Source organism: Cnephaeus nilssonii, assembly GCF_951640355.1.
Source record: "Cnephaeus nilssonii genome assembly, chromosome: 2".
Lineage (NCBI taxonomy): Eukaryota > Metazoa > Chordata > Mammalia > Chiroptera > Vespertilionidae > Cnephaeus > Cnephaeus nilssonii.
Genome location: NC_137073.1, coordinates 85,674,515 through 85,696,896, shown reverse-complemented (window position 1 = coordinate 85,696,896; position 22,382 = coordinate 85,674,515). Strand labels below are relative to the sequence as shown.

The window sequence follows — 22,382 nt, the reverse complement described above, 5'->3', positions numbered from 1 at the left end:
GGATCTTCTTTGTTTTTGATGGCCTTGACAGTTTTGAGGAGTACTTGGTCAGGTATTTTGTAGAATGTCCCGCAAGTAGGAACTGCCTGATGTTCTTCTCATGGTCGGGTGGGGTTATATGCTTTTGCTAGGAAGACCATAGATGTAAAGTACCATTTTCATCTGATCATAAGTGTACATACTACAACATGGCATCACTGTTGATGTTAACTTTGACTACCTGGCTGAGGGAGTGTGCGCTTGTCGGGTTTCTCCAGCACAGAGGTACTCTACTCCCTCTTTCCCTATTTATGCTTTTTGGAAGGAAGTCAATATGCACAGCACACACGTAAGGAGTGAGTAGTTTTATGCTCTCCCTCCTTGAGGGTTGAGTAACTACATAAATTATTTGGAATCCTTCTGCACAGATTTGCCTATTCTCCCCATTTAATTAGTCAATAAAGTATTTATAGCAATATGAACTCATGGATTTTTATATTTTTATATTTTGGGTTATAGTCCAATACTCATTTTCTTGATCAAATATTTCAAGCTCTGGTAAATGGGAGCCCTTTCACAAATTTGCTCTTAGGTCTCTTTGCTATGTTTCATCAATGTGGAGTTTTGTCTGTTTGAGCACTTCCTTACCTTCTGTCACTACAGCATGCTCCCAGTTCCAGAATCAGCTATTTCTCCAAGAACTTGTGACACCTCTGATTGGACAATGGTATTAGAAACCAAACTGAGGGTGCTAGGTGTATTCAGTGCTACTGGGGTATCACTCTTTAGGCCCCCTCAGCCGACTGAGCAGGGAAACATTTGTACATACACTAGGTAGTTAAGATGTTGAAAGGTGCAGTGAGATGCTATGTCCTTAATATATTTTTCTTTGCATTAAATATTAATAAGAGATTCTGTGCCTGGGTTACTTTCAGTCTCACTCAGAAGAATAACAGGGATACATTCATTTATGAAAATAACTGGCTAAACTATTCTCTAATGCTATATGTATTCCTCCGAAAATAGCACAGAGAGTTTTATATATTCTGGCAAAACTTCAGGCCAGATTGGTGGGCTGTTCTGTAAAATTACACAAGAAACAAAAGGTAAACTCCTTGAAAAGTCACTGATGGGAAGCAAAGTAAGTGAAAAATCCAACAGTCCTCTTTGGTTAGCATCAACATCATTAGGCCACCATTCCCTCTTAAAAGCTTGTTGTAAGTTACTAGTAGGTGTCAGGATAGCAAAGAAACACGTTGTCTAGCTCTCACCCCCACAAAATAAGAAAAGACAGATGGTATTTCTTTATAGATAGAAATAAATGATTTGACATTACTGAGTACCTACTATGTCTCTGACTCTGTCTAGACAATTTCCATCTTTTAATTCATTAAATTGTCACAGCAACTATCTAAGAGATGAGAAAACGGACGCACAGAATTACGGTAACTTGTCTAATTTATATCTAATAAAGGCAGAGAGTGAGTCCAACCCAAGAGGGTGCTCTAAATCCATAGACTGTTCTGCCTGAGGAATGAATGTCTAATGAATGAGAGATTTCTGAGGATTAAATTTGGCTTTTTCTCTTCTAGTGGGGAGATCCCATTAATGGCAGAGAAGGAAAAACATAGGTTGTTTAAAACAATTTTTCTAACCAATCATGACTCACAAAATTGTTCTTGCTGCTAATTTAGAACAGTATATCCAAAAGTATGCAGTGTCTGTGAGTAGTAAGCAAAATGCTTTCAGGTGGTGCAGATGAACATTTTCTGATTTTGTTACATATTAACTTTAATGTATACTAGAAAAAATATCACTAGGACTTCAAATCCATGCTTTTATGTATACCCTTGCTTAAGATGAGGCATTCAGGTGGGTATTTGCAATAACAAAGAAATGCTTTAAATAAAAACATTCCACCTGTAGCAATTGTGAATGGATACAGAAAGTCTGAGCAACACTAATTTAGACTGTTATTACAGAAGAGAAAGGTCATGTTTTTCTTACATTGCCACGAGTATATGGCACATGGTTTTCCTCAATCTTTTCTTAAGGCACATTCTAGATATTGGAAAACTTACATGCAATTTACTGACCACCCAGGATGTGCTATGCACCAAACTGAGCTTTACGTACATTGTTTGATGCTCTCAGCAACCTCTAGATTTTATTTTCCCCTTTTATTGTCTCCATTTATAAATGAAGAAACGGAGATTCAGAGAAGTGAGGCATGTTTCCCAAAATATTAGGTAGGAAGCTGCAGACAGAGCTGGAATATGAAACCAAGATCACGTGACAAAAAACATCTATGTTCTTTCCACTCTACAAAGCTGCCGTAGGCATCACGGGTGTCCACGCCAGTCCAGGGAGTAAATGTCATTCATCCTCATCCAAGTAGACAAAGTGTAGCAAAATAATAACAAAAAGCCCAGAATACTAAGCACTAATAAAGAAAAGTATTTCATTAAAGATAAAGTATCCTCTCTAACCTATTGTCATCCAATTTAACTCATTTTTTAATGAACAGAGCAGAAATGTTTGTTGTTTAATCAAATAACAAGACTCACTCCCCATCCCTGTTAAAGTGAATAAAAGAAACTGCCTTCTTGAAATGTCTTTTGAAACTAGTGTGAGTATTCAAACAAAGGGCTACCCATTTCTCTACTTCCTAGAAAGATGACAGACTAATAGAGCCAATGAAACCATCACAAGTAGCCAGCCAGGTACAGCTACGCCGCCCGGGCAGGGCTATGCCATCACAAAATAAGCCCCTGCTATTTGAAGTTTTAGAGGGTTGGTCTCTTTCTGAAAAAGAGAAAATCAGATTCTATATATTTTATGGATTAACTGAAAATCATAAACATTTATAGCATTTCACATCTGCCAGACAGGTGTATCTTAAGTAATAGCTACAATTTATGTGACTATCAGAAATCTTCTTACGTTGAACAAATGCATTATCTGTCATCCTTGCTATTTGGGGAAAAAAGTGTGTTTAATCTATCCATAACGTTAGGAAAAGTACTATTTTATGTTGGCCAACTCTTTTGTTTTGAAATGAAAAAAAAACAAAAAAACAAAACACCCACACAAAAAAAAAACAAACACAAAACCAAACCCAAAAACATAGTTTATAATGCTCTAAGATGTTACCTCTATCTGATAATTAAACCAAAATGTAATAACTGAAAACAATTTCTCTAGTAATGACTAATTTATTGAATCACAAATTAGAAGTTTTTGATAATTAAATTTGTAGGGATATTCTCAATCCTTCATAATAACTATGGCACACATGTAAACTACATAACTCTTTGCCAAATCTACTTTTATTAAATAAATGAAAAAGCAAATTCAAAACATCACTAAACTGAGTTTCTATAGATTCAAAAAATACCTCTTTTAAAATTTAAAGTTTTCTTTAGGCATGTTTATTAATTCTTAACAATTCTCTTATGACTATGTCAACAAATTTTAATATTTTAATGTAGAAAATCACTGTCACTTGATATTTGTTCTTCATAAAATTAAAATACCTTTTCCAACTAACTTCACCTTCCTTCTTAGCAAAAGTAAACATTTGTTTCTGTTCTGTAATACTCACGTAATGCTGAAATACCTTAAGGTTTAGCTACCTCTATAAACATCCTATATTCATTCTAGCACCCCTCTTTCCCAGAAGAAAATGTATCAGCAGTCATAGAAAACTCGAGTATATATTTGTATGCACTGACTATTAAACAGCAGCAGGGGGAGCAGACAACGAAACACTAAGAAAAAGCACCCCAGAAATGCAATGTAATTTATGGCAACAGAAGCACGATAGAGATATTTCTTGAAAAACAAATAGACAAAATAGATCCCATAAAGAAGCAATGACCATGTTTGCAATGTTGGCCTATATACATCGGGAATGCTCTAAAGAAAAGCCGTCAGTCTCTTAGAAGGATGCTTGAATCTTAACTTCAAGACGTGCTTTCAGCTTGAAGCACAGTAGTTTCCAGCAATGACAAGACAAGAAACTGCCCCAAAATTAGACAGGAGGAAAAAACCCCATATTTTTAGAGTGGCATATTTTGAGGAGAAATCAAAGTGATTTTGTTTCCTCCTTCAAACATTCCTGCATTTACATTGAAAGCCTGGTGAAATGGGTGTTATTAGGCCACAAGTGGATAAAGTTATAGGGTTCCGCAGCATAATCCTTGAAAACCCTGAGGCTTAGGCTCCTGGCCTGTCCTCCTTGAATCCTCAACTGACTTTCTATAAGAGAAGGTGACCAAAAACACCGTGAAACTACTCTGCATTACAAACATCTGGCAGGATACTCTAGCTTTGCAAAATCTGTACAAAAGGATGGAAATGTGCCCACCGATCCCAGATAGTTCTACACGTTCTAAAAATGAGTAGGAACTGTTTTTTTTTTTTTCAGTTATACAGTAAAACGAAGAGTTATTTGGCTTTTCTATTTGGAATTCTGTAACTGGAATGTAAGAAAAGACTAAACTTCTAATAAGAACTTCAAAATGTTTATGTCTCTATTAAACCAAAAAAGTGTCGATATAATTTAAGCATTTTTATAATAAAGAAATGTACATTAAAGACAGTTATTTAGTAATTATATTATGAAAATCCATAAACTTAAAATGTCAAGTATAAATTACAACTGAATGTTAAAAAAAATATGTTAGCCAAGTAAGCAACCAATTAAGTTTGACCTAAAACTCAAATAATAATGCCAACAACAACAGGTATAGTGCCTACTATTATCAGCCACTATTTGTTATCTAGCTATTTTATTCTTTCAACCTTCTGCATTAGCCTTTCAAAATAGATATGGTGTCCACCTTATGCTAAGGAAATTGAAGCTAAAAAAGTCATTTCTCTGATGTAACTCAGCTAGCAAGGAACAAAATTTTGATTCAATTTCTAGGTCTGTCTACCTCCAAAGCTTTGAGACTTCACCAAAATCTTCCTCAACTGTAGCAATGAGGTTCCAAAGGAAATCTGTACAAATTCAGGCAGATTAATGTGTTTATGAGGGCAAATGCTGTAGATTTAACCACTCAAATTAAATGCCATCTGGAGCCTCTTACCCTACTTGGTACAAGCATCCCACATGTATTATACCAACTCTGGCCTTGGACAAGAATTCAGTAATTTTCCTACCTCAATACCATCAATAAGCATTATGCACATTACAACACCCATTAGGAAATATAGCTAGTTACTTCTAAAACATCATTTAAAAACTGCTAATAATTCTGATTCTTTACATTAGGATTTTTAAAAACATATGAAGAATCTTTTAACCCAATTAGCTAAATGGGTTTGAAGAATCAATTTCCTTCTTCCTGACATCCAAATCCATCTTCATAATAATCACCATAAAGATACAGTGATTATTTGCATAGTTCTCTATATAATCACTTACAAATCCTGGTCCTTACTAGTATTTTTATTATTTAAATCTATTAGAGTAACTTTTTTTTTTTTTCTTAAAACCTCAAGAGAGAAGAAAACAGAGAAAGATGTAATGACTTTTCAAAGCAAAAATAACCTGAACACATTGGTTGGTTCAAACAAGTATATGTTAAAAAAAAAAAAAGATGGTAATAAATAACCCAAAGCTATGTTTCAGACTTACTCATTCATACTCAAGAGATATCAGACAACCTAGTGGACGTGTGATACAAGCTGTCACTATTCCATTTTTGACTTAGGCTCACTCACGGGGACCTTCAGATCAGCTGCTCCAACTCAGTTTACAGCTCATGTGGATGTGACTTATTCGTGCCCTTGCTATCAAACAGAAGGGTCATTTTACAACCTTTACTAAGAGCTCCCCCCACACACTTTATGCTAATCCTTTTTCATCTATAAAAAGTTACATGAGCTTAGCACTCATTTAGAAATGAATGGGTTAAAAAATGAATGGCTTAGACATGAAAAGTTTAAGCAACAGCTACATCTGAGTTGAAAAAAAAAATTAATGTTAAAAATAAGTGTCCTGTCAGTAATCATTCAACCATAAGACATAGACTGCCAAAATGACTATATTTTGAAGAAGTATTTTCTCAACCGAGATTGTACTTCAACCAAATAAACCTGTATATTAACATAGTCATAGTCTAATGTAGGGTCCTTCACAATGAAGATTTAAAAATAAAAATCCCTGTCTTATGTGGTGCCTTTAAAAGAAAGGAATCATACCTTAATCAATAAAGAAATAAAAAAAATAAATAAAAGGAATCATTTTGAGTAATTATTGTGACATAAAGTTTTATTTTTCAAATCTTAAAATGTGGATAAGGTAATTACTTGACAGTTGTCATATATAGTGGATTATTAGAGTTCATGTTAATTTTTAAATCAGAAGACAGGTCTCATCATTAAGAGTATGGATTTTGGGGGAAAGTAATTGTAGCTGCTTGGGTTCATTTTGCTGAAAAATACAGTCAAATCATCTTGAAAACATAAGCAATTGCCTTCAGGTGCCTTCAGGCTCTGCTCTTTCTTTTACTACACAGAATTAACCAGAGAAGAGAATTCAGAACTTAGGCCCACTGCAGAATGGTCCCATTCAGCAACTAGGACAATGGAGATACTCAGCTTATGTCCATTGCTATTATGAATCAAATTATGAACGGACAATTTATATTTTAGAAATTTAATAAATAAACTAAGAATTCGTAAGCCAGATGAGAACAATGGCACCTAATGCCACAGCAGGGAGTAGGAGAGCAATAACCAATCATTTTAATGAAGAGCCATACCAAATTTAGAAATGAGGCCCAAATGACCAAAAAAAAAAAAAAAAAATTACATTTGATCAGCATGCTTATGGGTAGGTTAGTGCCTGCAGCCAGTGACTGGAGAGTCCCTTTTATTTTATTTGCAGGTAGCGTTTCACTTTAAAACAATGCCGTCTATGTAAGCATTATCGACAGATAAGACAAGTGGCTGATATGCTATGGTATTTTTAAAAACTGCGTGAGAAAAAAAACAGGTGGGATAAAAACTACAGTAGGCTTAAATAAAATAAAAAGCATCACTCTCTGAAAAGTGTGTGCACATAAACAGTAAAATGGTATACACTTCCTGACCTTGTAAATAGGTGGCTCAACATTAAATATCTTTAAGAGGCAACTGTTACTAATTGTCACACACAGTTACCCAGTTCTTACTGGTTTAGTCTCCTGGCCATTTGCATCCAACATGGGCCTGCCTCCTTTCCTATCCCCTCAGCCCATACTCACAGAAACGTACATAACCAGTTATATCCTTACACAACTCAAGACAAAAAACAGGAATTCTGAGAAATACAGCAAAACAGACAACACTCTACCTTGCTTTACAGCTGAGCCAGACTGAAGGTTACTTCTCAGCCCCCCAAACTCCACTAACCACCAAGACCGTAGCACGTTAGCAGATGTGGCACAAACACCCCATCGAAGCATCACTGTAACTAAATGACCTCAGAAAAACTGGACTTTCCAAGACTCAAGGGAAGGAGCAAGGTAAAGATCATAATGGTATTTTCTATCTTTGCTGACGTTTCTTCTGGACAGGTATGGCCAAGTGAACATATAAAGGGTCAGTTTTTACAGGGTACCCTGACCCCTACATAAATGAGGGCTAAGGTTCCAAGTTCAGTTTGAGTGATGACATCAAGAGATTGCATTGACCTCCAGCAACTCTTATTTCCAACTGGGAATCCCAAGAATACCCTCAAACATGCAATGCCCGTGGACTCGACTGGGTTTCTGCAGCAAGGGCAAAGTGTCACGAGTCTTCCCATCTGTCCCCCCGCCCCCCCCCCCCAAAAAAAAAAAACACCCCAAAACAAAACAAACCAACCACTGTGTCCTGGAGGTACTGCAATCAACTATGTCCAAGCTACTTTTGCAAAAACGTTTCATTTATCTGGAGTGAATGGGAGAGAGAGGGAAGGCACAGAATCAGGAACCTCCCTCGGAGGGAGCAGAACGGCTAACAGTCTGTATATATTTCCCGGGGCCACGGGAACTGGTGGCTTCACCGGCGTGGGAATCCACCGCCCACGGACCTCCGTGAGAGCAGAGCAGAGCAGAGCAGGGCCTTACCTTGTTGGAGGCCATCTCACTGACGGAGTGCCTGGTCTGCAGGGTCTCTAGCTGGTCCAGACACCAGTCCAGCTCCTCCAGGGTCTCGCTGGCCAGTTTCTGGTAGGCCTCCTCTGCGAAGAGATAGGGAAAGGGGGGCTCAGTTCTCAAGCGCTTCACGGGGCTGCCAGCGAGTTCAAAGGGGGCCATCCTGCCGTACCCCGCCATGCTCGGATGCCCGGTGCCCGCACATGAGGGCTGCTCCTTCATATTGCCGAGCCGGGCGCTCTGCTAGCGGGGCAGCCGGCCGCGGGACAGCACGGGCTCTCCAGCTTGGCGTCTCCGTGCGGCGTCCGGGGAGGGCGCGCGGAGTGCGGCGGGCCAACTTTTACGCGGAGACGCGGACACGGAGACCGCGATGCGACTTGGAGACGGCGCGGCCGGTCGGAGTCCTAGTCCTTGAGGATGACGAAGGGGGTGGCGCGTGCGCCTCGGAGCCCGCCCCGCGGGGGAGCGGCTGGTCCAGCGCCCGATCGCCCCGGCGGCCAGCCCCGAGCCGCGGCTCCGCGCCCGCCCCGCCGGCCGTGCCTCCCTCCGAGCGAATGAATCAGCCGCGGCCGGGTGCGCGGCCACCACGTTTCCTGTTTTCGTTCTCAACTCCGCGGGCGGCGGGCGCAGCGCTCCATCGCCGCGGCTTTCCGGGAACACTCCCCCTCACGCCCCTCTCGGCCCCCCGCGGGCCCGGCCCCTCCTCGACGCGCCCTACAAAACGACTCCCCGTCGCCGCAGCCCGCCCCGGCCCCCAGCGTCCTTCCCCGCAGCCTCGGGGCCGGCCGCCCCGCCGACTCGCCGCCGCATCCCCCCGCGCAGCCCGGCGCCGCTCGCTTGGAAGCCCAGCCGGAGAGGAGCGGGCCCGGGCGCGGGTGACTGCGGGGCTGCGGTGGGTCTGCGCGAGGGGAGTGGCGGAAAACCCGGCGTGGAGCGCCCGCGGGGCTCGGGGGGGAGGACCTGGCGCGCACGCGCGGCCGCGCACCTGCCCCGCGCGGACCCCGAGCTCCTGCGGAGCCGCCGCCCCTGCCGGGGTCTCCCCGAAAGCCAGAGCCTCATCGTCTCCGCCGCTGGCAGCTACCGGGGATATTTCGCGGGAGACCCGACGGGCTGCACAAACAAGGTTATTTAGGGCCCGCGCAACCGTTTCGGAGGGTTTGGGTTTTAGGGTTTTTGAACCTTCGTTTCTGAGGGTGTAGGATTTGCCTACTCCCATGCGGACAGGGTGGTTGTGGGAATAAAAGCATTTCTATGGAGACCTGACTCTTTTCAGTACTCAGTCCCTGCTCAGTACCAGACTAAAATTTGGGGGGCGGACATAAACAAGCAAACAAAAACATGCAAAGTTGTGCATCGGAACGCTACGACTTGACAATATGCTGTAATTTCATATTCAGAATGGCCTATGAGTTATCTTAAAGCAACAGCCATGTGAATGCACTACATAGTAAAGGCAGTTTACACATGTCCTGCATACGTGCTGCAGGAGCCTGTGGAATTGCAAACCAGAGACCAGGATGATCTTGGGATGCCAAGTGGCAAAGGCTGGCAGGGTGTTTCCATCCACCACGCACAGAATAAACTACAAAGGTGAGAAAAAATGAAAAGACTATATATGAAAGCCGGTTCTATGTACAAAAGCTGACCTGGGGACCATGGGCACTCTCCATGAACACATCAATTATGGAGAACTTCATTACATTAGCCTGTGGATAAGCAAACCTCTCGCAGGAAAAATAATCTAAACTCCCCAAGGTCCATCTTATAAAACTTTGTTATTTTCGGTTAGAAAGAATACCTTGAAAAACTTGCATGAAGTTGGTGAGATGGTTTTTCTTGGTCTTGGAATCTACAGGTAATATAGGAGAAGAAATTCTGCCTTTGAAATGTAGGCTCTATAAATGATCAGCAGCACAATAAAGAATTTCACAGACTGAATCTCAAGCTCCTGGGATTCTCCAGGTAAGTTTTTCTATATCATTTGTAAAAGTTAGAATAACTTTCAAGTATTTGTTACATGTACTGCATGGTTCATTGTTATCAAGGATTCTTGAACTGCTGCTATTCGCTTTGAGAACTCTAGGTTAAAATTTGCCTCTTTTATTCTACTGTGTTTTTTCCCCTATACCAATCTCTGTAAATGTATACTTGAGGTGAAGAAACAACTGCCTAAACCTTGCCAGGTGAGTTATAAAGTGTAAGACTGGAGCTTTTATCTCTAACAAAAAGAACAACCTTAAAGATAATTTAAAATAGTAAATATAAAATATTTTACCTGTATAGCCTTGCCCTGATTGATTATAAGAATATAAAAATATAACATGCTTGTTATAAAATTTGAAACATTACCCAAAGACATAATGTAGAAAGTCCCTTGTAATCCCACACCCTTAAGATCATAAATAATTAAGCCTATGACCATAACTTATTTTCATTGTACTTAATACCTTCCATAGGCAAGCATAGCAGTACCTAGTTGTGATGATGGTGTAGTACATCTGTATGTTCCCACTGATTTGAGAGAGAAAAGGGGGGAGGGGAAGGAAGAAAGAGAAAGAGAATGAAAGAGAGAGGGACTTCAATGCAGAGAGAAACATCAATTGGTTGCCTCCCATAGGAGCCAGAATGGGGATTGAACGCACAACCTAGGCCTGTGCCCTGACTGGAGTCCAACCTGCAACCGTTTAGTGTATGGGACAATGCTCCAGCCACCTGAGCTACCCGGCCAGGGCTATATGGTTTTGTTTTTGCTTTTTTCATCTCTCTGCTGTATAAAATAGGGATGTAGGATATTTTAAGAATAAATTGACTTATTTTGGGCAATCTGTCCATTGTTAGCATACCCAGTGGTATGCTAACAATGGACAGATTAACCAAAATCATTGTGTCAAGGACTTTTCACTGTCATCTTTCCAGTCACTGGTTACATCAGAAGCCAGGAATCCTCTCTCCATACCGCTAAGACTTGGCTTCCATGTTCCTCTTCCCTGCACTCCAGTTCTTCCAAAAGTCTGAGCTCCTATGTAAGTAATCCCCTCCCATCTTCAACTTCTCAAAGCTTTTCAGAAATATAGGCCTTGGGCCTAACAGGATGTGGCACCAGATATTATATTTCACTGTTTATTTTTTAATCATAATAGAAATGTAATTCTGGAGAGCCAATGCTTCAAAACATGTACTTAAACACAGGATTGCTCTTAAGAAGGAAGTACAGGGGCAATGGGAACAACTTATTTCAGAAGACCTACTTTATGTCCAAATCCTAGACAATCAACATTTGGTGCAATCATAATGTGGTAATAGATGTATTTTAAGTTCTAACATCTTCTGCATGTACCTTATAAATCTGGAGAATGGAAAAAAAAATGAACAGAGCACATCTACTTACCAGCAAGTAAGAAAATAATTACTAATAACAGCAAAGAACAGTTTGTTCTATAAAACTGTTGCTCAAATAAAGAATTATTGTTGATATTAGCATAGAACTACTACTACTTTTTCCAAATTCCTAGGTTTATAGGCAATATGGTTAACCACAGTTTTTCAGGATCATTATTAAATCTTAACTTTTAGGAATTTTAACCCCAAATGTTCTAAGAAATTGAGTAACTGACCTTTTCATCCCTGCTAAAAAGCCTCAATGTGAAGTAGCCAGCGATCTTACAGGAACTTGAATCACCACGCTAAACAAACACACCTAAGTGTCGTCGATAGCGAGACACAAACAGTGAGCTCGTTTAATTTTGGATTTTACCAAGAACACAAACTGTATTCCTTAATAAAATACTTTTCTCCCCAGAGAGTAGTATGCCCTGTGGTACTCCTTGAAACTATATGAAAATTCTTCTATTTAACTGTCTCACATCTTGCTAAGCCAAGGGACTAACTATAGGGAGAAGAATTCCCAATCAACAACTGTTGGCGAAATTTCATAAAAGCTAGGAGAGTGCAGTGGAACAGCAACTGAGAAATAACTCGAGCCTTTGAAAGTCTCCTCCTACATGGTTTCCTTCAAGGCACCCTTGAACTATGGAACACCCGTGATTCTACTCGGGATCTTCTGTGAACAAACAGTTCTCAATTCTTGCAGGCTAGCACTTGGCTTCCGTCATTGTGATGTGATCAAGGGTTCCCCTGACACATGGCCTGAACCGGTGCCAGGGGCTCCGGGAGGAGATGCTGAAGCAGCAGCTTCCCTATGCAAAGGAAAAAGGGAATTGCCTCAGAGCCACAGCAGTTAGCGAGGGGTTGAGGTCGTTTTCTTGTGAAATGTTTAGCAATTACTCTTACCCACAACTTAAGCAATGTTGACCATTGAGGTAAAAGGATCCACTCTATGTGATGGGTAACTGTGTGGCTGTTGGCTTTACCAAATATGAATGACTAAGGTCTGTATAAGTTTGTCGTAATTCCTAGATAGGCCTATTGGTATAAATGAAGAGAACAGTCCTCCTCCCCCACCCCAAATCGCTTACTATGAACACCATTTGCTTACACTTAATTAAAAAACAAAACAAAAACAACTATAATAGCTGATTTAGATTTTTCTTAAAATAAAAAAAATATATCTTCCTAACCAATTCCAACTTCTCCTCCCCTAATTCCCACCAAAATTTTCTCTTTGTTCCTAAGGTTGGAGTCGATGGTATCTGAAGTAGGCAGAACTGGAGAAAAATGATTTCTATTTCATGTGTTGCTTTGAGCTAGTCCCTCCCTGAGTTCGCTATAGTAAAAGATTTGTGCAGGTTAGTTCTGACTTTTGCTGACGTTTCCCCGCTCCACTATGCATTTTATCTGATGGGAAATACATGAAGGAGTTGGATTCATTTTCAATGTGTACATGTAACAGGTTGAAGCAGAGCTTGCCAGTGGCAAGCTGCTCTCATGTCCAAGTATATTTCTGGCATCAAAGTTCTTGTTTTGAAGTATTTTAAAAGCTTATGAAATATATAATATTTCACTTATTACTTCAAAAATCCTCCAAAGGGAAGATGTGCATAATTTCTGAGTTTTTTCCTTCTAGCTTCTCACTATCTTACGATTTTTTTTTCTAGTGCTTTGCCTAAGGCTCTAGTAGAACTTTAAAATGAAATAAATGCAAGATTGGGTTTCAGTGACTTCTAGTACTTTCAGTAAGTCAACTTCTAGAAGCATCAGTAATTTATTTAGAATGGACTAGGTGTCATGTATTTAACAGAGTCTGTAAACACAAGATGATTAAAAGGGTGTGTCTTACTCAAGGAAATCCTGGGGTCTAGAAAGGAATGAATAGAAAGCATTCTGAAAGAAGAAAACACATGGACTATGGGAGAATAAAAAACAGCTATTTAAATCAGACTGGGACAGGGGTAGAATGGGAGGAGGCTGAGTCCAAACGAATGAAATAGGAGATAAGAGGGTGAGAAGGATTTTTTGAGAAAAAAAATATGAGTAAAAATATGGGCCTATATTTAGTAAGGTATGTGTGCATGTGTATGTGGAGAAGGGAACTCTCATGAGCAGGGCCTTGCTCAGGGGGAAAGAGGCTGGAGAAATCCACAGACCCTGGCCATGGAAGTCTTGTCAGGCATCTGCAGGTAAAGCCTTTGGACTGAACCTCAAGAGTGGGAACTGCTGAGTGACTCCGAGTACTGTGTGATATGGGCTCTGATCTTAATTAGATGGAAAATTCTAGAGCTCTGGAATAAATGGGATTGAAGTAGGTGAGGCCGAAGTCAGTGAGACCATTATCTTCAGCCATATTATTGGTAGAATAAAATTAATAATTTATAGAACATTTGCTTCTCTGATGATTCTTCTTATCTAAGACAATCTCAGAATTAAAATTATACATAGGCATGTGTTCACAAGATATGTCAGGCATGAATAGAAAAAGACTTCCCAATGTGATTTGTAAGGGGATAGACTTCTTGCTCTTAAAAACTACAGTCACTGAAATTTTAATCATACTATATTCACCATAACTGTTTTCATCAGAATTTCTTTCAGGGAGAGCCTGCCTGCAAGAAAGTGTTTGATAAGGATACTTATATATATAAGGTGTGACTTTAAGGAGCCCTGGTTTGGGTGGAACTAATCTGTCATCTCTTCTACATAGGAGAGGGGAAGACTATGCCGATTGTTTCAGAAGCGTGTGTGTGTGTGTGTGTGTGTGTGTGTGTGTGTGTGTGTGTGTAAGGAGTCAACTTGGCAGACAGGGTAATTCCACCCTATAAATCACCCTTTCTCTCAAATCTTTAATAAAGTTACTGAAGGCATAAAATGCTGAAATAAAGAGATTTTCTTTGTATTGTTTTTGTTTTGTTTTAACCCAGTGAAGGGACTGAGCTTGGAGGCTGAATTGGCCCAAACTGAAATGTCAGCCTGAGCTGACACTGAAGAGAAGAAGCAAAGAAAGAGGAGAAAACTTGTGGAAGTCAGTGTAAGAGCAGGGAGGGCTTTTGTCCAAGGAGTTGGGATTTGAGCCAAGGTTAATCAGACAATCTGGGTTGGAGACTCCATATGACCCATGTTAGACTATAAGCAGTATTATCCCTTGACTGAAACTAGAAGAGTAGAGGGAAGTTCCAATCTCTCTTCTACATACGAGCCATAATTCCTGGCATATCACTTAATCTTTCTAAAGCCTTAATATCCTCACCCGTGGATTGGGGATAATAAAAAGTACCTTATAGATTATTTTAATGTAAGTGAGAGACCCTGAGTTAAATAACCTTGCATTGCTCACCTAATCGATACTTTTCCAGGCACTGCATTAAATGATGGAGATTTAGCATTGAATAAGGTTGTTGAAAGCTCTGTCTAATTCTCAAAGACTCTCCACTCTACTGGATATGATGATCTTCTTTTATTGAACACCTGCTATGTGCTAGATGTTGAGTACCCAAAAGGTAAGGAAATAACTGTGTTTTAAGAAGCTCATAGTCTAATGAGAAAGCAGGTATGTAAGTTGTCCACTGAAACCAGGTAGTAGGTATAGGTAAGCACAAGGCAGAGAAAGGGGACATGGAAAGTGTCACCTACCACAGCCTGTGAGAGATCTGGGAAAGCTTTCTGAAAGAAGGAATGTTAGCCTCAAGTCTCTAAGGATGATTGAAGAGTTAACTTAGGTGGAGGATGGGAGGTGACATTTGAGATGGAGGGTAAACATGTGCCATTGCCAGTCGGAGAACAACTTAAAAGGTTGTTTAAATAAGTTTATCTGCAATAAGGCATTTGATATATGAGAGGTTCCTTCCTCTCACAGGTTATCAGTCCTCAACCAGTTACTATTTTTCTATCATCACCATGAACCCTCACATATCAACCAGCTCTGGGCTGAATACGAGTGAACAAATCTAAGATCTACAATAGTCTTCTCAAGACCACACCAAATCATGCAAAGTTACTATGTATAAAAAATGTGGAATATATGTCATTGGCTAATGAAAGAGCACCACTTACTGTGGGTTTGCTGGGAAGATCGTGCCAACATTTCCCAAAGAATGTTCATATGAATAGTATTCCTACAAGATTCTCTTTACCAAAAGAATTCTGTGGTTAAACAAGTTTGGGAAATGTTGAATATGTAGCCTCTTTGGCAGTGATTTGTCATGGACATGAACCTACCAAAATCTAGAAGTTCTACAGTAAAGAGACCCCTTTAATGACAAGTATAACTTAAATTCATTTGACATCAGATTTTTTGTTAATACAACTATAGTTTTTTAAAGCATACTTTGGAAATCTTTGTCCTGTACCATGTCAGGTGAGTCCAAAAACATAAACACACTACTTGAATTCTGTAGGTTCCCATATATTCAAAAGCCCACCTACGACATCTTATTTCCCTTCTCAGGCCTTCCTGCACTGTTGAGAATGGTCAGAGAGTAATCTGCCTCTTTCCATTCCTTCCTCTTTCTTTTCCCCAGAAAGAGAGCAGTTAAGAAACCCCATACATATTCATTGAGCCTCTCTGCTGTTCTGTTGCTTTGAAATACAAGAACATGAAAGATTCAGTGGCCTGGGCCTGGGAAGGAACTTATAATATCCTGCTGAGAAAATCAGACACGTGAGCAGCTGCTGCCTAGAGACAGTGTAAGGTGATGTAGACATCATTCAGCTCGGGAGTGCTATTGTAGCCCAGAAGGAGGGGACTTTATGGACTGTAGTTAAGTGTACAGGGTTCCAGGAAGAAGGTGAACCAGGATGTACGCCTTTGACGATGAAGTCTGTGACTTGAATGGCTGTGGGAGGAGGGAGTCAGCTAGCATTCTTTTCAGGTAGAAGAAACGTCTGGAGCCTGGAGAAGGGTTACATGTGTGGGCGGTAAATAGAATGGATGGAGTAGACTCCTTGAAGGGAGAAGGGAAATAGAGTTGAATACTTAAATGTGTGGCCTTGAGCTAATGGAGATGGTGGGAATTGGATAAGTGCACTGGTAGCCCAGGAGGAGAAAATAAAGAAGAGAGCAGGAGGGAGATCAAGAATCCACTGCAGCAGTACAGATGCACAGCAAGTGGGAAGCAGTGTTTTCGGGGTATCCACTTCAGTGCCTATTAGGACAGTTATGAGCAATAGAAAGGGCATGACTTAGGGAAGAGAGGGCTCAACTGATGGCCTCTGCAACTTAGCAACCACGGGTGAATTATTTAGCTTTCCTGTACCTTGGTTTTCTCTTTTCTAAATAGGGCTAAAAATACATCCTACAGAAGGTTCCCCCCCACCACTGCCCCAGGCCATTCTCCATATTTTATTTGAATTTTAAGACTAACTTTAATTTAAAAATCACATATCCACATGCCTATTGCATTTTTGTTAGTTTGATTTCTACTTAAATGCGTGACTTTTGTTAAAAATTATAAGTATTTATCAAGTCTGTTACATGTAATATATAACAGCTGATTTGAACTATCATTTCTCTCCTCCCCATTTCTTCTTTTTTTTTTTTCCGTGGGGGCAGGGCTAGAATCCATTTACTGTTTTCCATAAAATTGTACACTTCTCAGAAACGACATTGTGTCTAGCAAAACATAAAGTAAGATTTGCAATACTTCTTTGCTCGTAGAACCTGGACTTGTCCAGTTTGGAGCAAACGATCAGTTGCCCTGAGTCCTTGGTCTCATGTAACGCCAGCCTTCCCTTGCCCAGACCCTCTCTCATACTTGGGCCCTGTGCAGCACCGCACTGGGGTCAGCGATGGTGAAGTTGTCCCTGCCTGGCTCTGGGGGAACTTCACCAGTGCTTCAAGGGAAGGCCCACAAAAGGGTTGATGTGTCAGTCCTCAGGTGGGCAAAGCAGTTATGACAGCAAATTGAATAGTGCTCTTCCCCAGGGATCACCAAGCTATAAGAACAATTCTGTACATATCTTTGATGCTAGGAGTAGTCAGCACCTATATCTCACTGAAAATGAACACAATTTCAACTGCAGTTGTTTTTATTAAGCAAGATGCATAATGCATGCCATTCATGCGTTATTTCAGTCTTAAGATTAGCTTTTGAAGTGTCCACAGAAATCTGGACACTTCTTGCCATGCCTTGATCTTGTAAACCCAAGTTTTATTTTGAGTATTCCAGGTTTGTGCTTAAATTACAGCTTCTTGATCAGAGAAAGAAATTGCATAGCGTTTGTCTTCCCATTGTCTGAACACATAATGGCTGTACATATTATATATATATTTCTAAATCTCCAGGGCATATTTTCTAGCTAGAATTATTTAAGGTGTGGACATTTTACATTGAGATCACTAGCTATTAATATGAGCAGAATTTTTTTTATATAAGACACGTCTGATAGCCACTAAAATTAATTGTAATAGTATGTTCTTCTGGTGACTATATATATTTTATAGCTATTAATATGAGCAGAATTTTTTTTATATAAGACACGTCTGATAGCCACTAAAATTAATTGTAATAGTATGTTCTTCTGGTGACTATATATATTTTAAACAGCATTACATATCTTAACTCTTGAAGTACAACTTTTAAGTTTTATGAATTTTGCTATTTTGCTAACACTACTATGCTTTCCCACTATTTCACTGGAATACATTTTTTTTCATATAAATTTTTGTTGCAAATCTAACCAATGAAGCAGCTTCTGGATATTTGGGTCCACATTCTAATTTTGGTCTTTATATTTTGTTTTCATAACTTGTTATTACTGACCTAGTAATCATGGCTACCCACCTTGAAACTGACCTTTCTTTATCAGTGTCAAGCCCCAGATAACCAGACCATTCTTTTCTTTCTTTCTTTTTTTTTTTTTTACATCTTCTAACCAGCAAGAATTATGGGAAACTTCAACGCCTGTGGAGACTGCTGTTTTCTTCTGAAGGCCAGGCTGCGCCCATAGAGTTTGGGGGGAAAATTAAATGAGATGAAGCAGTGGCTTTCAAACTTTTTAGATAGTGAGCCATTGTAAGAATTATATTTTGTACTATGACAAGTATACTTGTTTTAAGTAGGTACAATGAATACTGTTGTTAATTGTGCTCCTTTTTGAAGAAGTGTGGGTACTGATTCCTAGTATAAAAAATATGTACAGTAGAGGAATGCTTTGATACCTGTATTTGTTTAAAAGGTAGGGGGGAGTGAATTATATATTATAATAGCCATGGCAAAATTTGTTTATAAGTCTTTAACAAATCATGAATTTAAGTTTAAGTGAAATAAATAAAAAGAAATATATGCAATATAAAGGGAATCTATATATAATTGAAATAGTATACATACATATATACTAATTTATATTTGATTCAATATATACAGATAAATAATTGAAATAGAACTTACAATAAATACTATTTACCCTTACCATGTATGACTCACTCTGATGTTTTCTATTCTACTTCATTTAAAAATCTTGACTGTGACCTACTAAATTGATTTTATAATCTCCCAATAAGTTTGAAAACACTAGCTAAGGAATCACCTAACTTAATAAAAGTTAGTCTCCCTCTTCTTTCTTCTCCCCACTTTATAATAAAAACTCCCCTACTTTCCTACTGTAAGGGCAAAGTAAGTAGAACATAGAGATCTCTAAGGTATGAGCTGCTTAATATGAAGATATTTTGTAAATCATTTCTCCAAACGTGTGAGTTTCCTCAGGGCACTAGAGGCTTCCCAGTTGAACACATGAAGCAGGGTCACCCACTGAAGTGCCTGCAAGAGCCAGACACGTCATGTGAATGAATGATGTGGTTGGTGGGGGGCTGCTGGGGCAGCAGGTGGGACCTAGGAGGGCACATGTGGGAATGCTGGCCAACTGTTGCCAGATCTTCAGATTGTTCAAGAGAATCCCCACATTTGGATATTTTAATGCAAAATGTATGTTTTCAAAAATTTGGCAACTAATTACAAAGTTAAATATTTTAAGGATCAAACAAAAAAGTTTATGTCCTTAGCACAAGTGACAGAAACCTTCCTGAGAGCAGTGTTTTAGACAAGCCCTTAAAGACCTTACACATTCAAGGTAGAGAAATTAAGTGTTTCTGGAATCCAGAATGCTAATGTGGTGTCACTGAAAGACTATTTGATTTGGCGTCGAAAGACAGAGATTCCTTTCCTGGTTCCAACGGTTACTCAGGAATGGCCTTGGCCAAATGATCTCAGCTGTCCATGGACCAACTGGACCCCTATGAAATGTCCTGTGAGGAACTTGGCCTGACCAAAAATATCTGACTCCAATGACCTAACAATTACTAATGACCCAACCAAATAGGGAGCACAGTTCCTCAAAGAGTGCCATACATCCTACTCTTTAATTGGCAAACGAATAGGAAAAAATAAAATTTTCCATATAGCCCTCATTTTTTTTTCTCTAGCTTTTAAACTCTTACAAAAATATTACTGGAACTTCTAGCTGTTTATTTTTAGGGGTCTTTTCCTCTTTCAGTCTCCCCTACATAACCTTAAGTTCCCAAAGCACCTCTTGTACAATAATAATAATATATCTTCTCATGCAAGACCATATTCTGGATTTTTAGTACCTACAGCTTTGCATCCAAACTTCAGTTAGATTCCTGAGAGCCCCTCTACAATCGACCTCACTGGACCCATCTGTCCTCACCATCCCCGGTGGTTGATGCCACCTACACACGCTCACCTCTGGTTAGGAAGTCTCCTCAGGGTCTCATCTGCATATCTAGTCAGATTTGCACTTGCTCATCCAGTCATTCCTCCCCTCTTTCTTTTCCTCTATTCTATTCCTGCCTTTCACGGGTTACTTCCTTCAAGCAAATGCCCCTTCAAAGGAAGCAGATGACAAGCTGTCCTTAGGAGCAGCAGGAAAGTCTGGAATGGGTGATCCTGAGATTGCTCATGGAGGAGGGCACTCAGGAGGCGATTAAGGGTGATGGGTTCTGGAGTTGGAGGGAATTCACATATCTTTGTCTGTTTTGGTTTTTTACCAGGGGGTGAGTCCTTTCCACAGAAAAAGTTAGGAAAACAGACATTGTTACATGATTCGTACTTGTCAACTTAAGCTTTGGTTCAATTAACTACCAAATAAGTATTATTCAATATCCGAAGGGGGCAATCTGGCACTATAAGAGGTGCTCAATGTCAGAGCTGAATTCAGAAGATCTCTGGCTTCAGGGAGCCCACAATCTAGAGGTTCTGATCAACAAGTGAACAATTCAGTGATTTGAAAAGCAATTTGTGTGCGCCACGGTAGAAGCATGTGCGGGGCGGGAAAGTTTTGAGGGTCCAGCCCCGGCTCCCGGAGAGGCTGTCCCTGCTCTCCACCTGGTAACTCATCATCAGAGTCCGCAAACTTGGCTGGGATTAAGGGAACAACGTGAGAACAACAGGAAGAGTGGGTCGGGTGGCTCGGATGGGGCAAGAATCAGCTCCTGGCACCGGGCCTCAGGCACACCAAGCACAAAACAGTGTTTTCCTTCAGCTCTCCAAATTCTCGGCAGGGGAAGCCTACGAGTGAGGGAGGAAAGGAGGCAGACAGCTACAACCACCAGGGCGAAGGAGGAGAGGGTAGGCACGAGTCTCTGAAAGCAGAAAATCAACCAACTGGAAGCGGATTGATGGAAGAATCGATCATGTTTATTCAAAAAAAGACAATCACGGTAAAAAGGCAATTGTGGGAGGCAGAGGGAAAAAATTGGGGCTGCCGGGTAAGTGGGTGAGGAAAACATGATCATGTTTTGCAGCTGGAATTTCCCACACGCTGCTTCCTCTGCCTGCTTCTTTCTCCCGAGGAGCTGGGACCGCTGGCCCCTGGGTCCTGTTCTCTTTGTGGGACAAGGTAACTTTAGAAGTGAATTCATCAGGGCACGTAAGCATTGCTAACATAATTCTCCTTCAGGGTGAGATTGGCACCTGGATTTAAACTGGTCGGATTCTGGTGGAAAGTGTCTATTCTACCTGAGTTAAGCCCCCACTCCAACTTTGGCCCCCTTCCTCCCTCCCCCCCCCTCCCCCGGGTCAATTCCTTTCTTTAGAAACAAGGTCAGCGGGTCTGGCACTTCTTAATCCTTGAGTGGATTATATACTGGGTTATTCTGGGCCAAAGACGGACTTTTCAGGAGAATCATTTTTGGAGTCAGGTAGTCCTGGTTTCCAAACCTGAGCTTTGCCACTGACTAGTGTGAGACCCTCATATAAACTGACTTCTCTAAGCTTGTTCTCTAATTTGTAAAATGGAAGCAGTACCTACATCATGGGGTGATTTTGAAGATTAAATAGGATGATGCATGGAAAGCAGTGCTTGAAAAATAGTAAGTGTCCAGAAAATGATGAATTGAATATGCAGGTACACAGAGCATGCCTGACTGTTTCTTGAATTATTCCCAGCTCATTCTTCTCCCTGATTCCCTTATCCACTGGCTGGCCGAGTCTCTCTCGGCTTTATCAATGTGATTGGGAACAGTAATCCTGGAGAGTGTTCTCAAATTTTTTATCTAATTAAACAAGCAAACCTTTTAACCCAGACATTCAAAATCTTTGTAGCCTGTCTCTGTTGATTTGGCCAGAAGAGCTCAGATGGTAGGAAAGAGCTTTCCAGGTGGAAAAATAAACAAATTAGCAGTCTGGAAAACAAGGCCCTCTGAGTTACACCCCCCTCTCTAAAACAGCCCGCTCACCCTGTTTATTTTGCTATGGTGTCTAGCATTAGTAGGGGACTAGGAAAATCCAGGTTACCACCCAGCAGGCGTTCCCTCTAAAGATAGACACACACGCAAATACCATGTTTGATGCACGGCAGCCAAATCCGAAGTTAACTCTTCAAGTAATTAACTCACTGAACTATCACGATGATTTGTTTGCTAATAGA

The 22,382-nt window shown here is 40.4% G+C and overlaps 2 protein-coding genes across 3 annotated transcripts in view; one reads left to right on the top strand and one right to left on the bottom strand.

Annotated features, from left to right (window-relative positions):
- Positions 1-22,382, bottom strand: part of PDE4D (phosphodiesterase 4D) — a 253,479-nt gene that overhangs the window by 41,115 nt on the left and 189,982 nt on the right. Inside the window, exons 1-2 of one of the 2 annotated variants that reach the window (XM_079792377.1) lie at positions 8,281-8,537; positions 8,082-8,194 (exon numbers count right to left, since the gene is read on the bottom strand). In XM_079792377.1, the coding sequence (XP_079648503.1) occupies positions 8,082-8,096 (15 nt within the window). In that variant the 5' untranslated portion in view covers positions 8,097-8,194; positions 8,281-8,537. Of the gene's footprint in view, positions 1-8,081; positions 8,195-8,280; positions 8,538-22,382 lie in introns of those variants that run through there. The other variant, XM_079792376.1, reaches the window with a different exon arrangement.
- Positions 8,312-21,483, top strand: LOC307109942 (uncharacterized protein; the record flags this gene model as incomplete). The annotated part of the gene is made up of 3 exons (XM_079788933.1): positions 8,312-8,499; positions 8,535-9,231; positions 9,964-21,483. 3 exons carry the CDS (start codon positions 8,312-8,314, stop codon positions 9,970-9,972), a joined length of 894 nt encoding a protein of 297 aa, XP_079645059.1. The 3' UTR covers positions 9,973-21,483.